The sequence below is a fragment of the Eptesicus fuscus genome, chromosome 25 (assembly GCF_027574615.1).
Source record: "Eptesicus fuscus isolate TK198812 chromosome 25, DD_ASM_mEF_20220401, whole genome shotgun sequence".
Classification (NCBI taxonomy): domain Eukaryota; kingdom Metazoa; phylum Chordata; class Mammalia; order Chiroptera; family Vespertilionidae; genus Eptesicus; species Eptesicus fuscus.
In genome coordinates this window covers 1,781,797-1,795,727 of record NC_072497.1, presented here as the reverse complement: position 1 = coordinate 1,795,727, position 13,931 = coordinate 1,781,797, and the positions used below count along the sequence as shown (strand labels likewise).

The 13,931-nt window shown below is 59.5% G+C and overlaps 1 protein-coding gene across 1 annotated transcript in view; it reads right to left on the bottom strand.

Annotated features, from left to right (window-relative positions):
* IL16 (interleukin 16) overlaps window positions 1-13,931 on the bottom strand; it is a 90,675-nt gene that overhangs the window by 65,046 nt on the left and 11,698 nt on the right. The window contains 1 exon segment of the mRNA XM_054713273.1: window positions 215-558. Coding sequence (XP_054569248.1) covers window positions 215-558 — 344 coding nt within the window.

Below are 13,931 nucleotides of genomic sequence, written 5' to 3'. Positions count from 1 at the left end.
CCCAGACAGACCCTCCAGGCCCCAGGCAGACCCTCCAGGCTCCAGTGCAGACCCTCCAGGCCCCAGGCAGACCCTCCAGGCTCCAGTGCAGACCCTCCAGGCTCCAGTGCAGCCCCTCCAGGCCCCAGACAGACCCTCCAGGCCCCAGTCAGACCCTCCAGGCCCAAAGCAGCCCCTCCAGGCCCCAGCATCCCCGCCCCGCGGCCCAGCCTACCTTCATGAAGAACAGCCTCCTGCAGGCCTTGCCCCGGTCGCTCCCGGCCGCCGGAAGGGCCGCGGCCTCCGTGGTGTCTGCCAGCTGCACGGGCGAGTGGAAGAGCCCCTCTCTGCCCCCGCCCGGCGCGCGCTCGTCCGGGCTGGAGCCCTCGTCCCCGGCCTTGGCGTGGCAGAGGAGCAGGGACCGGGAGAGGGACCGGAGCTTGGCGGGTCTCCCGCTCCGGGCGGCGCGGCCGAGCGGCTCCATGTGCAGCAGGGAGGGGGGGCTCCCCTTCTTCCTCTCCGGGGCCCGGGGTGCCCGGGGGGCGACGGGGCTGGGCCTGGCCACCCCCTCACAGGTCCCTGGAGGAGACAGGAAGCAGGAAGGAGAATGGGACCCCTGATGACAAGGACCCGCCCTCCTGTCCCCTGGCCCGTCCCTGCTGTCGCCAGACGGGGCTCAGGGACCCCCAGTGGCTACCCCGCTGTCCGCTCCCAGGCTCAGGGCGGCCAGAGCTTCCCAGACGGAGAAACTGAGGCACAGGGAAGGGAAGCGCACGCCCAGAGCCGCAGGAGCCCGTGGGGGACCCAGCGTTCATCACGGGAGGGGCTGGTGGGTCAGGCAGACCTGGGCCCCTGGCACGTTTAAACTTAAAGCCACTCTTCAGACAAAAGCTCACAGGGAGGCCCTGGCCGGTGCGGCTCAGTGGATAGAGCGTCGGCCTGTGGACCAAAGGGTCCCGGGTTCGATTCCCGGCCAAGGGAGCATCTCCGGGTTGCGGGCTCGATCCCCAGTGTGGGGCCTGCAGGAGGCGGCTGATCCATGATTCTCTGTCATCCTGGATGTTTCTCTCTCTCTGTCTGTCCCTCTCTCTCTGATATCAATAAAAACCTATATATATAAAAGCCTAATAAGTAAATTGTCCCCACGGGAGTTTGACCGGAGACCGATTGCTTGCTATGACATGTGCTGACCACCAGGGGGCAGCATGGAAAAAGGAAGGCCCGGGCCGGCAGCCGGAAGACCCCGATAGGCCCTGATCACCGGCCAGGCCTGGGGACCCTACCCGTGCACGAATTTCGTGCACTGGTCCTCTAGTAAGAAATCCTATCTAATAAAGAGGGAATATGCTAATTGACTCACATGCTGTCACAAAGATGGTGGTGCCCACAGCCAATAAAGAGGGAATATGCTAATTGACTGCCCCACCCTCAAAGATGGCGGTGCCCACAGCCAATAAAGAGGGAATATGCTAATTGACTGCCCCACCCTCAAAGATGGCGGCACCCACAGCCAATAAGGAGGGAATATGCTAATTGACTGCCCCGCCCTCAAAGATTGCGGCACCCACAGCCAATAAGGAGGGAATATGCTAGCCGAAACCGGTTTGGCTCAGTGGATAGAGCGTCGGTCTGCGGACTAAAGGGTCCCAGGTTCGATTCCAGTCAAGGGCATGTACCTTGGTTGTGGGCACATCCCCAGTAGGGGGTGTGCAGGAGGCAGCTGGTTGATGTTTCTCTCTCATTGATGTTTCTAACTCTCTATCCCTCTCCCTTCCTCTCTGTGAAAAATCAATAAAAACATATTAAAAAAAAAAAGGAGGGAATATGCTAATTGAATGCAACACCCTCAAAGATGGTGGCACCCACAGCCAATAAGGAGGGAATATGCTAATTAACTGCCACGCCCTCAAAGATGGTGGCGCCCATAGCCAATAAGGAGGGAATATGCTAATTGACTGCAACACCCTCAAAGATGGTGGCGCCCACAGCCAATAAGGAGGGAATATGCTAATTGAATGCAACACCCTCAAAGATGGTGGTGCCCACAGCCAATAAGGAGGGAATATGCTAATTGACTGCCCCGCTCTCAAAGATGGCAGCACCCACAGCCAATAAGGAGGGAATATGCTAATTGACTGCCACACCCTCAAAGATGGTGGCGCCCATAGCCAATAAGGAGGGAATATGCTAATTGACTGTCACGCCCTCAAAGATGGTGGCGCCCACAGCCAATAAGGAGGGAATATGCTAATTGAATGCAACACCCTCAAAGATGGTGGCGCCCACAGCCAATAAGGAGGGAATATGCTAATTGACTGCCCCACCCTCAATGATGGCAGCACCCACAGCCACAAGATGGCAGTGCCCAGTCCCCTCAGCCCCCCAGCTGCCCAGGGCTGCCCGAGGCTCAAGTAACCAGGGCCGGCCGAGGCTTGCGCTGCCGGCAGTGGCAGCAGCAGAGGTGTGATGGGGGCGTCGCCTTCTCCTGATCGCCGGGCCGCCTCCCGCCCCTGAGGGCTCCCGGACTGTGAGAGGGGGCAGGCCGGGCTGAGGGACCCCCTGTCCAGTGCATGAATTTTCATGCACCGGGCCTCTAGTAAATAAATAAAGCTCAGAGGAAATCCAATCGTTAGCGCAGGTCAGAGGGCAAAGGGGAGACTGAGTCACACCTGCCTGGCCCCTGCCCCGCCCTGGTGACCCAGCAGCACCCCAGAGACACCCCAGGACTCACAAGCCCGTGGGAAGGCCCTGCGTCTGGCCCTGGGTGCCCAGCTGAGGGGCCCACGATGAGGAAGGGGGCAGCTTGGCCGGATGCTGAGCTGCCGGGTTGATGATGTCAACAAGGGGAGCTGGGCAGGCCCGTGGCCACCCTGGGTGCCTGCCCTCAGCCTGAGTCTCCCCGGCCAGGGCCCTCATCACCACCCCTTCCCCCTTCTCTCTCTCCCCCCCCCCTCTCCTCCTCCCTCTCTCTCTCTCCCCAGAGGCGGGTCTGCACAGCAGGGCGGCTAGGCTCACTCAGCCAGGCAGGCTCAGCATGGCCAGCAGGCCCCGCCCACGATCCCGTTTCCATAGGCAGGTGGCGAAGGGGCCGGTGGCTGCCTCCCGAGGAGCCCTGACTCGGGGCCAAGCCACAGCGCTGCCCGCAGCCAGAGCGACACACTGCAGGCGCCGTGGTCTGCGTCACGCGGCCTGTACGCAGCCGGCAGCGACAGGAAACGCAGACCTGCCAGCCGAGCAGCTCGAGCAAAAGTCCTTTGCAGAGCATCCCCCAAAGACCAAGCTTCCTTCTTTTTTTTATCCTCCCCCGTGGATATTATTCCATTGATTTGTAGGGAGAGTGGGAGAGAGAGGGAGAGACAGAGAGAAACATCGATGGGAGAGAGACACATCGATGGGCTGCCTCCTGCACACGCCCCGACCGGGGCCCGGGCCAGGGAGGAGCCTGCCACCGAGGTCCATGCCCGTGACCGGAATCGAACCCGGGACCCTGTGGTCCGCAGGCTGACGCTCTATCCACTGAGCCACACCGGCCAGGGCCCAATGCTTCTTTTTTTAATACCCAAGTTGCACAGATTTACTATTTTCTGTATCAGCCTTTTATTCACCGACCAACCGCAGTGGCCAGCAGCAGGGAACTGAAAAGAGTGGGTACCTGTCTGCGAGCCTACTACGTGCAGCCGTGCTCCTGACGCTGTGGCGTACGTCAGCTCAATGCCGGCCGGTGTCCAGGGCCCGACTATCCCAAAGTCCCGTGAACTAGTGTGACCTGCCATCTTGGCCACAGATAAACCGTGCCCGCCCGCCCGCCTGCCTCCTGGGTGTCAGCCCTGCCAGGGACACGCCCACACCTGAGCAAACCGGCACCGTTAGACACGCAGGGCCACCCGCCCCCGCATCCCCGGCCTCCAGCTCTGGCCAGCAATGTTCTGTGATGACTAAGCCAGCATTCTCAGCGACGGCTATCTCAAAACTTCACTCCCTTTCTTTTAAAAAAAAATTTTTTTTTATTGATGTCAGAGAGGAAGAGAGAGAGAGAGAGAGAAACATCAATGATGAGAGAGAATCACAGATCGGCTGCCTTCTGCATGCCCCCTACTGGGGGATCAAACCTGCAACCTGGGTGTGTCCCCTTGACTGGAATTGAACCCGGGACCATTCAGTCTGCAGGCTGACGCTCTATCCACTGAGCCACACTGGCTAGGACAAATCTTGACTTTCTTATAAAAGAGACTTACCTGTCTCCTCATCACTCTATATAGTAAAAGCCTAATATGCTAAGTGCCCGGTCGACCAGTCGGCCGTTCAACCAATCAAAGCGTCATATGCTAATGATATGCTAAGGCCACTCAACCGCTTGCTATGACGTGCACTGACCACCAGGGAGCAGATGCTCCGACCTGTGGGTTAGCTTGCTGCTGGGGTCCAGCTGATTGGGACTGAGCGAGATGGACCAGGCATGCCCTGGAGCCCTCCTGCAGTCCTTCCCGGCTGTCCAACCTCCCACGTCCCCCCGCCCGGCCCCAGTCGTGCACCGGTGAGGTCCCTCGGCCTGGACTGCACCCTCTCACAATCCAGGACCCCTTGGGGGATGTGGGAGAGCCGGTTTCGGCCCGATCCCGCGGGCCAGGCCGAGGGACCCCACTGGTGCACGAATTCATGCACCGGGCCTCTAGTGCACAGATAACATCACCTCCTTCACAGACGCATACAAGGCACCAGGGAACAGCTCCCCCAACTCGCCACTGGATGTACGACCCCCCGGCGTCCCCCGTGTTCACAGACCTCCTGCAGTGAGCTCATCTCACCACCGAGGCCAGTGCACCCCCCCGTTCCTTGGACCCTCCCCAGTGCCTGAAGGCGGAGCAGCAATACCATCCCTTACTCAGAGCTCAGGGAGCCACGGCCGTTCTAACTGCCTCACCCGTGGGTCCTCACGGTCTCCATCAAGATGCTCATTTCACCAAAAATACCCCTGGGGCACAGAGAGGTTGAGTAGCTACCCCCAGGTCACACAGCCCAGGACAACGGACCCATGTCGGCGGGGGGGGGGGGAAGGAGGGGGAGGTGATTGGGGCCACCCCCCTCCAGCTGTCGGCCACAGGCCAGAGCGCACGCGTATCCTCTGACTTGGCCACAGGCCCCGGGAGCCGTGGCCGAACTCCTGCCACATATTCTCTGCCTTGTGGGTCCTCCACAGGGTGACCTTCCGGAAGCTTCCGGGGAAGCCCAGCGGTCAACGCTGCCACCTCCCAGCAGCGGGTCTCGGGGACCCCGCCTTCCCAGGAAGCCACCCTGCCCCTCTCGGGGAACCCTTCCCCCAATCACGGCCGTGCTCGCTGCCACACGTCCCCCCGGACGGACGCCAGGGCTGGCGGGTCCACTCCCCCGGGACACCCTGCAAGGGGGTAAGGACGGACACATCGTCACGGTCCTTGGGACGTTCCCCACCGTGGTTGCCATCTGCACAGGAGGTGCCCCGGGAACAGACACGGCTGGGGGCACAGACATGGAGAATGGAGAGCCCGCCCTCCCCTCCCCGACCCTCCCCGCCATCCCGTGTTCACTCAGCAAGCTCGTGGGAAAAACTCAGACTGTCACCAGACAGGCAACGCTAACCCCCAGCCCCAGGGGCACCCCCAGGTTTCCATCTGGATACAACGCACTCACTCGGCCCGGCTAACGTGGCTCAGTGATTGAGCATCAACCTAGGAACCAGGAGGTCAGGGTTCGATTCCCGCTCAGGGCACAGGCCCAGGTTGCGGGCTCCATCCCCAGTGGGGGGCGTGCAGGAGGCAGCCGGTCCATGATTCTCTCTCCTCGTGGATGTTTCTCTCTCTCTACCTCTCCCTTCCTCTCTGACGTCAATAAAGACCTTTTTTTTTTAAAATGCACTAACTCGCCGAGCTCTGGCAGGGCACACGGTGCGTGGAGAGAGGGAGCGCGTGGACGGCGTGTGTTTTGGTGTCTGAGTTCCGCGAGGTCCCACATCAAAGGCGACGTTAGAAGGGCGGGGAGCTCCGGCCTGAACTGAGGAGCGGCTCGGAGACAGGGGGGATGCCGGGGGGGGATGGGAGACTCCTTCCATCCGATTTCCCATCCTCTCCACACAGGCTCTGAGGACCTCTCCTCACACGTTTCTTGGCACCTGTTTCCACTTTGGATGGAACCATCCTATATAATCCTACCTAATAAAATAGTAATATGCAAATTGACCACACCTTCGCTACGCCCAAACCACGCCCACCAGCAAAAGCCACGCCCACCAGCCAATCAGGGCGAGTATATGCAAATTACCCAACAAAGATGGCGGTTAATTTGCATACGCTGAGGGAGGGAGGAGTGAAGACTGAAGACAACTTAGAAGGAAGAGGGAGGAAAAGCGGAAGGCAAGGAGGCTGCCAGAGGGAAAGCTCGGGCAGGGAAAGCTCGGGCGGGGTGGAGCGGGGCGGGGCGGGGCGGGTGGCAGCGGCACGTGGGTGCAGGCGCGGTGGTCACAAAGGCGGCGGCAGCAGCAGTGCACACGGCCGCAGCGGCCGCTTGCAGGATTCTTCCTGCAAATGGGCTACTAGTCCTATATAATAAAGAGGCAGGATGCAAATTGACCCTCATGCCCTCGCAAGATGGCTGCCTATGACCAGACAGGCAGGGGGGTTAGTGAGGGGCGACCAAACGATTGAGCAACAGGCTACGTGGGGTGACCAGGCCCGCAGAAGGGGCAGTTGGGGGTGGCCAGACCGGTGGGGGTGCCCACGCCATGCCCGCCGATGGGGGGGGGAGGGGGAGTCTCTGGGCAGCGGGAAGGCCTCCGGGGTACCTGACTCTCCCCCACCCCCTCCCTTCCTTCATCCACCTCCTCCCACACCCCTAGTCCCAGGGACCAGGCCGAGGCTGGTGCGTCGGAAACCCACAACCCGGGCATGTGCCCTTGACCGGAATCGAACCCGGGACCCTTCCGTCCGCAGGCCGACGCTCTATCCACTGAGCCACACCAGCCAGGGCCGGTAGCCACTCTTCACGTCTGAGGAAAAAAAAATAGCCCTTAAAAGATCTGATGAACAGAATAAACTGGTGAATAGAATAGAATCAGGGGCATAGAAAGGGAGTGGACTGACAATTCTCGGGGGGAAGGGGGTATGGGGGGTGCGGGAAGAGATTGGACAAAAATTGTACACCTATGGATGAAGACAGTGGGGGGGTAAGGGCATGGGGTGGGTGCGGGGAACCAGGTGGAGGGGAGTTATGAGGGGAAAAAGGAGGAACAACTGTAATAATCTGAACAATAAAGATTTATTATTATTTTTTTTAATTAAAAAATAGGGAGAGGGAGGCAGGAGCCGACTCAGGCGCAGCCGGCGAGGGGGGCTCAGGCCTGTGTGGGAGGCGGGGGTCCGGGTCCCTCCGCACCCTCGGGGCCTGGGCGGGCGAGGTGGCTGGGATGCCAGCGAGCAGCCTTGGGGCCGACCTGCGCTGAGCCCAGTGGGGTTACGGGGTGAGCAGAGCAGGGGCAGGCGCGTGGCCGGTGCCCTGCCCTTGGCGGCCGGCTCTCTGCAGTGAGGACCTGCCCCCACACCCCCGCCACCCCCTGAACAGAGGCAGCTCTGTCTCCACGCGCCTCCCCGTGACCGTGACCATGACCGTGACCGCGGCCCGGACCCCGGGGGGCCAGGGCTCAATTCCCCGTCAGGGCACATGCCCGGGTTGTGGGCTCGATCCCCAGGGTGGGGCGTGCAGGAGGCAGCCGATCCCTGATTCTCTCTCATCATGGATGTTTCCATCTCTCTCTCCCTTCCTCTCTGACATTAATATATATTTTTAAAAGAGAAAGAAAGAAACCCCCAAACCTAAGGCTCCCAGGGCTGCAGAGCAAGGACCAGCGACCCCAGCTCCCACCTCAACCCCCAAAGGTGCCTCGTCGTCCCCCGCCCGGCCCCCGGCCACAGGGCAGCACCGGGGCCTGCCCCCGCCCCCCAGCCCAGCACCCAAATGTGACATGGAAGTTCCAGCACCCAGACCCTCCCCACGCCGCTCGGCAAGGCCAGCCCTTGTCCCAGCCCACAGCCGCCTGCTCGGGCCAGCTGCCCGGGGCCTCACTCACCTGGGCACCTGCCTCCCCGCTCACGGCCCCCAGGGCGGCCGCCCCCCGGCTTCTTTCTCTCCGGCTGCCCAGCCGGGGCCGGGCACCATCTAGTCCAGGACGGCCCGGGGCCCGGGGCTGGGGCAGAGCCGGCGGAGAAGGAGACACAGACACGCTTTTGCCACGGAAGCCGGTGTCCGCGTCGGGCCAGGGCCAGGCGCTGAAGGCCGGGGTGCGGGAGGGAGAGCGGCCTCCGCCCCCTCACGCCCTCACCCCTGCTCCGGACAGGTGCCCACGGGCAGGGGTGCGGCCTGGCGCGCGTTGCTGGGGCTCCCAGCGCAGCCATCTGACGTCTCCGCGGGAAAGGCTTGCTCCGAGGAGGGGCCGCTGGCGTGGGGGGGCTCGGAGCAAAGCTCACCATCTGCTGGGCTGGCAGAGGACAGCGGGGGCCGGGCCAGCAGCACCCCACGAGGCCCCCGCCTCCCCCGACAGCCTGGCAGCAGCTGAGGGGGGCGGGGGGGAGGAGGAGGCAGGAAGGGACAGGGACATTGCACGGTGCCTACTAAGCGCCCGGCACACAGTAGGAGCTTTGCATCAACGCCGGCCACACAATCCTGTCATCAACCTCGTATGGATCGCCAGACCCGTTTTACAGGCCACACAGTCACTGCACAAGAATGCATCAGGCTCCGGCCGGGGTGGCTCAGTGGGTAGAGCGCCGGCCTGCGGACCGAAGGGTCCCGGGTTCGATTCCAGTCATGTACCTCGGGTCAAGGGCACAGACCTCGGTTGCAGGCTCCTCCCCGGCCCAGGCCCTGGTCAGGGCTCGTGCAGGAGGCAACCCATCGATGTGTCTCTCTCACATCGCTGTTTCTCTCTGTCTCTCCTCCATGCTCCCTAAAAAAAAAAAATGGAAAAATATCTTTGGGTGAGGATTAACAACAAACAAACAAATAATTCATCGAGTACCTGTATTCCAGGCCGGGATCAGGCCCAGCACAGCCCTGGTCAGCAGCTCACCCAGCGAGCATGTGAGCTAGCCAGGAGCTTGATCAAGAGCCGCCCATACTGCCCTAGCTGGTGTGGCTCAGTGGATAGAGCATCGGCCTGCAGACCCAAGGGTCCCGGGTTTGATTCCGGTCAAGGGCACATGCCCGGGTTGCAGGCCCTGGTCGGGGCGCATGCAGGAGGCAGCCCATGGATGTGTCCCTCTCACATCGATGTTTCTCTCTGTCTCTCCCTCTCCCTTCCACTCTCTCTAAGAATCAATGGAAAACTATCCTCGGGGGAGGATTAAAAAAAAACAAAAAAAGGCCGCCAATGCCGATGCCGATGCTGATGCCTGGCTGTCTGCAGGGCCTCCCGCTGCCCGTCTGTCCAGGCCGGCCTTGTACTCACAGGCCGGCCCCTGGGACCCAGGGGCAGCTCCGTGGCTCATCCGGTCCCCGGGTGGCCGAATCCGCGTCGCCAACTAGAAACCCACTTTCTCACGTGCCCTTCCCCCCGAGCCCGGAGCTGAGGCCAGGCCCGCCCGTGTCCTGACCCAGGACTCACACACACAGCACGAGGCCCAGGCATCTCTGTCCTGGCGCGTGACGGGGGTGCTGTCCCCTTCACAGCCCCTCAGAGGGCCTCATCCTATCTAATAAAAGAGTAATATGCAAATTGACTGTCACTCTAACACACAAGATGGCTGCCCCCATGTGGTCAAAGATGGCTGCCCCCATGTGGACACAAGATGGCCTGGAGGGGAGGGCAGTTGGGAGGGATCAGGCCTGCAGGGGAGGGCAGTTGGGGTGACCAGGTCGGCAGAGGAGGGAAGTTGGGGGTGACTGGGCCTGCAGGGAAGGGCAGTTGGGGGTGACCAGGCCTGCAGGGGAGAGCAGTTGGGGGAGACAAGGCCTGCAGGGGAGGTCAGTTAAGGGTGACCAGGCTGGCAGGGGAGGGCAGTTAGGCATCAATCAGGCTGGCAGGGGAGTGGTTAGGGGGTGATCAGGCTGGCAGGCAGAAGCACTTAGGGGCAATCAGGAAGGCAGGCAGGCGAGCAGTTGGGAGCCAGCAGTCCTGGATTGTGAGAGGGATGTCCAACTGCCCGTTTAGGCCCGATCCCAATGGGCAGTCAGACATCCCTTGAGGGGTCCCAGATTGGAGAGGATGCAGGCTGGGCTGAGGGACACCCCCCACCCCCACGTGCACGAATTTCGTGCACCCGCCTCTAGTCTATATATATAAAAGCCTAATATGCAAATTGTCCCCTGGACCGGTAGACCAGGAGTTCAATTGCTCGCTATGACGTGCGCTGACCACCAGGGAGCGGCATGGAACGAAGGGAGGCCCAGCCAGCAGCTAGAGTGCCCCAATCAGCCCTGATCGCCGGCCAGGCCTAGGGACCCCTGCCCCATGCACGAATTTCTAGTCTAAGATAAGATAAGGGTGACATTTCGCCCAGCGGCCCCCTGACGCTTGCCCCACACGCCGCTCCTGGGCACAGCCTGTGTGCGCCATTGTGTGCCCCCGGACACATCTGCGTGGCCCTCTCTTCTAGAGAGCGGATGCCGATGCCTTCCCACGCTCCCCGCCACGCTCAGGGCATCCTGGGCTTTCATGAGGAAGAAGGTGTCCCCGTGGGAGCCTGGAATCCCCTGCGAGGCTGAGCCCTGGCCTCCCGGGGTCGGGGCCGCGGTCATGGTCATGGTCACGGTCACGGGGAGGCGCGTGGAGACAGAGCTGCCTCTGTTCGGGGGGTGGCGGGGGGTGTGGGGGCTGCTCCTCACTGCAGAGAGCCGGCCACCAAGGGCAGGGCACCGGCCACGCGCCTGGCCCTGCTCTGCTCACCCCGTAACCCCACTGGGCTCAGCGCAGGTCGGCCCCAAGGCTGCTAGCTGGCATCCCAGCCACCTCGCCCTCCCAGACCCCGAGGATCCGGAAGGACCCGGACCCCCGCCTCCCACACAGGCCTGAGCCCCCCTCGCCGGCTGCGCCTGAGTCGGCTCCTGCCTCCCTCCCCCTGGGATCAGGGCTAATTTTATTTAATCCTCCCCCGAGGGTATTTTCCCATTGATTTTTAGAGGGAGTGGAAGGGAGAGGGAGAGACAGAGAGAAACATCGATATGAGAGATGGGTCGCCTCCTGCATGCATCCCGACCAGGGCCCGGGCCGGGGAGGAGCCTGCAACTAAGGTACGTGCCCTTGACCAGAATCGAACCCAGGACCCTTCAGTCCACAGGCTGACGCTCTAGCCACTGAGCCGCACCGGTTAGGGCTCCTGCCTTTCTTTAAATGACTAAAGTCATGCGTGTAGCTTGTAGCACGTCGACACGCTCAGGAGGCCAAGGGAACATAGACACACAAGTCCAGGAAGTACGGAGAGTCCCCAACAAGATGAACCCACAGACGCCCACACCAAGGTACCTTGTAATTAACATGGCAAAGGTCGCCCTGGCCAGTGTGGCCCAGTGGATAGAGCATTGCCCTGCCAACGGAAGGGTCCCGGGTTTGATTCTGCTCAAGGGCACATGCCCGGGTTGCGGGCTCCATCCCCAGTAGCGGGGCGTGCAGGAGGCAGCCAATCCATGATTCTCTCTCATCATGGATGTTTCTATCTCTCCCTCCCTCTCCCTTCCTCTCTGACATCAATAAAGAAATATATATTTTTTTAAAAAGAAAAATACTAAAGGCGTCCATAACTACAAACCAGGATTACAAGACATGCGAAAGCGTACTCTTGGAGAAGAAGAAAATAATATATATCAAAAAAATGAATAAGCCCTAACCGGTTTGGCTCGGTGGATAGAGCGTCGGCCTGCGGACTGAAGGGTCCCAGGTTTGATTCCGGTCAAGGGCATGGACCTTGGTTGCGGGCACATCCCCAGTGGGGGGCGTGCAGGAGGCAGCTGATGGATGTTTCTCTCTCATCGATGTTTCTGACTCTCTATCCCTCTCCCTTCCTCTCTGTAAAAATCAATAATATATATTTAAAACATGAATAAAGTGGCAGTAAATTGACTATCCATCCACAATGACTTTACATGCAAATGGATGAAATGCCCCAATCAGAAGACGCGGGGTGGCTGGCTGGGTAAGACACCAAACCCCCCACACGGGCTGAGTGCCCGAGACCCACTTCCGATCGACAAACACACGCGGGCTGGAAAGAGATATTGCGTGAAATGGGGGAGGAGGGGGGAGTGGGGGTGGCAGTAGGGCATAAAGACGGAGGGCATTAGATCAGGATACAAAGACCAGCCCGACGGGAGGGTACGTACCCACCACGGGAACCTAAATAGATAAAGCAGACCCCGATGGCCATAATGGCGGAGACGGGCAGTAACGGGAGGGGGTGTGGACACCCCGTTCGCATCACGGAGGAGATCTTCCAGAGAGAAAAGCACGTGGTGGCCTTAGATGACACATTCGACCAGATGGAGTTCACGGATATTTTTAGAGCATTTCACCCCAAAGCAGAATGTACATTCTTTTCTCTCTTTTTTAAATAAATATTTTGTTATTGATTTCAGAGAGGAAGGGAGAGGGAGAAAGGAGAGAGAGAGAGGAGAGAGAGAGAGAGAGAGAGAGAGAGAGAGAGAAACATCAATAATTACAGAGATGCCCTAACCGGTGTGGCTCAGTGGATAGAGCATCGGCCTGCGGACTGAAGGGTCCCGGGTTCGATTCCGGTCAAGGGCATGTACCTTGGTTGTGGGCACATCCCCAGGTGGGGGTGTGCAGGAGGCAGCTGATCGGTGTTTCTCTCTCATCGATGTTTCTAACTCTCTCTCTCTCTCCCTTCCTCTCTGTAAAAAAATCAATAAATATATATTAAAAAAATAATGAGAGAGAATCATGGATCAGCTGCCTCCTGCGTGCCCCACACTGGGGATGGAGCCCGCCACCCGGGCATGTGCCCCAACCGGGAATCGTACCATGACCTCCTGGTTCAAAGGTCGATGCTCAACCACTGAGCCACGCCAGCCAGGCGGAATATACATTCTTTTCCAGAATAGACCACATGTTAGGACTCAACACACTGAAGAAGATTGAACTCATATCAAGCATCTTTTCTGACCACACGGTATGAAACTAGGAATCAATTACAAGAAGAAAACTGAAGAAAAACACACCCACAAACACACGGAGGCTAGATAAGATATTGCAAAAACAAAGAACAGGTTAACACGGAGATCAAGGAGTAAATAAAAAATTATCTTGAGCCCTAGCTGGTGTGGCTCAGTGGATAAAGCATCAGCCTATGGACTGAAGGGTCTCAGGTTCGATTCCAGAGAAGGGCACGTGCCTGGGTTGTGAGCTTGATCCCCAGTGTGGGGCGTGCAGGAGGCAGCCGATCCATGATTCTCTCTCATCATGGATGTTTCTCTCTCTCTCTCCCTCTCCCTTCCTCTCTGAAATTAATTTAAAAAATATATTTTTTTAAAAAAGATCATACACCATGATCAAGTGAGAAATATTCCTGGAATGCAAGGCTGGTACAAAATCCAAATATCAATTAACATGATACATCACCTACACAAAATGCAGACTAGAAATCCTATCCTCTATAATAAAAGGCTAATATGCAAATCGACCGAACAGCGGAACGACCGGTCGCTATGATGTGCCCTGACCACCAGGGGGCAGACGCTCAATGCAGGTCACTGCGCTCCCACTGGGGGAGCAGCTGCTCAGCCAGAAGCCGGGCTCATGGCTGGCGAGCACAGCGGCGGTGGCGGGAGCCTCTCCCACCTCCCTGGCAGTGCTAAGGATGTCCGATGATGGCTCCCGGACTGCGAGAGGGTGCAGGCCAGACTGAGGGACCCCCTCCCCCAGTGCATGATTTTCGTGCACCAGCCCTCTAGTGTTCATATAAATATAGGGGTGGGCA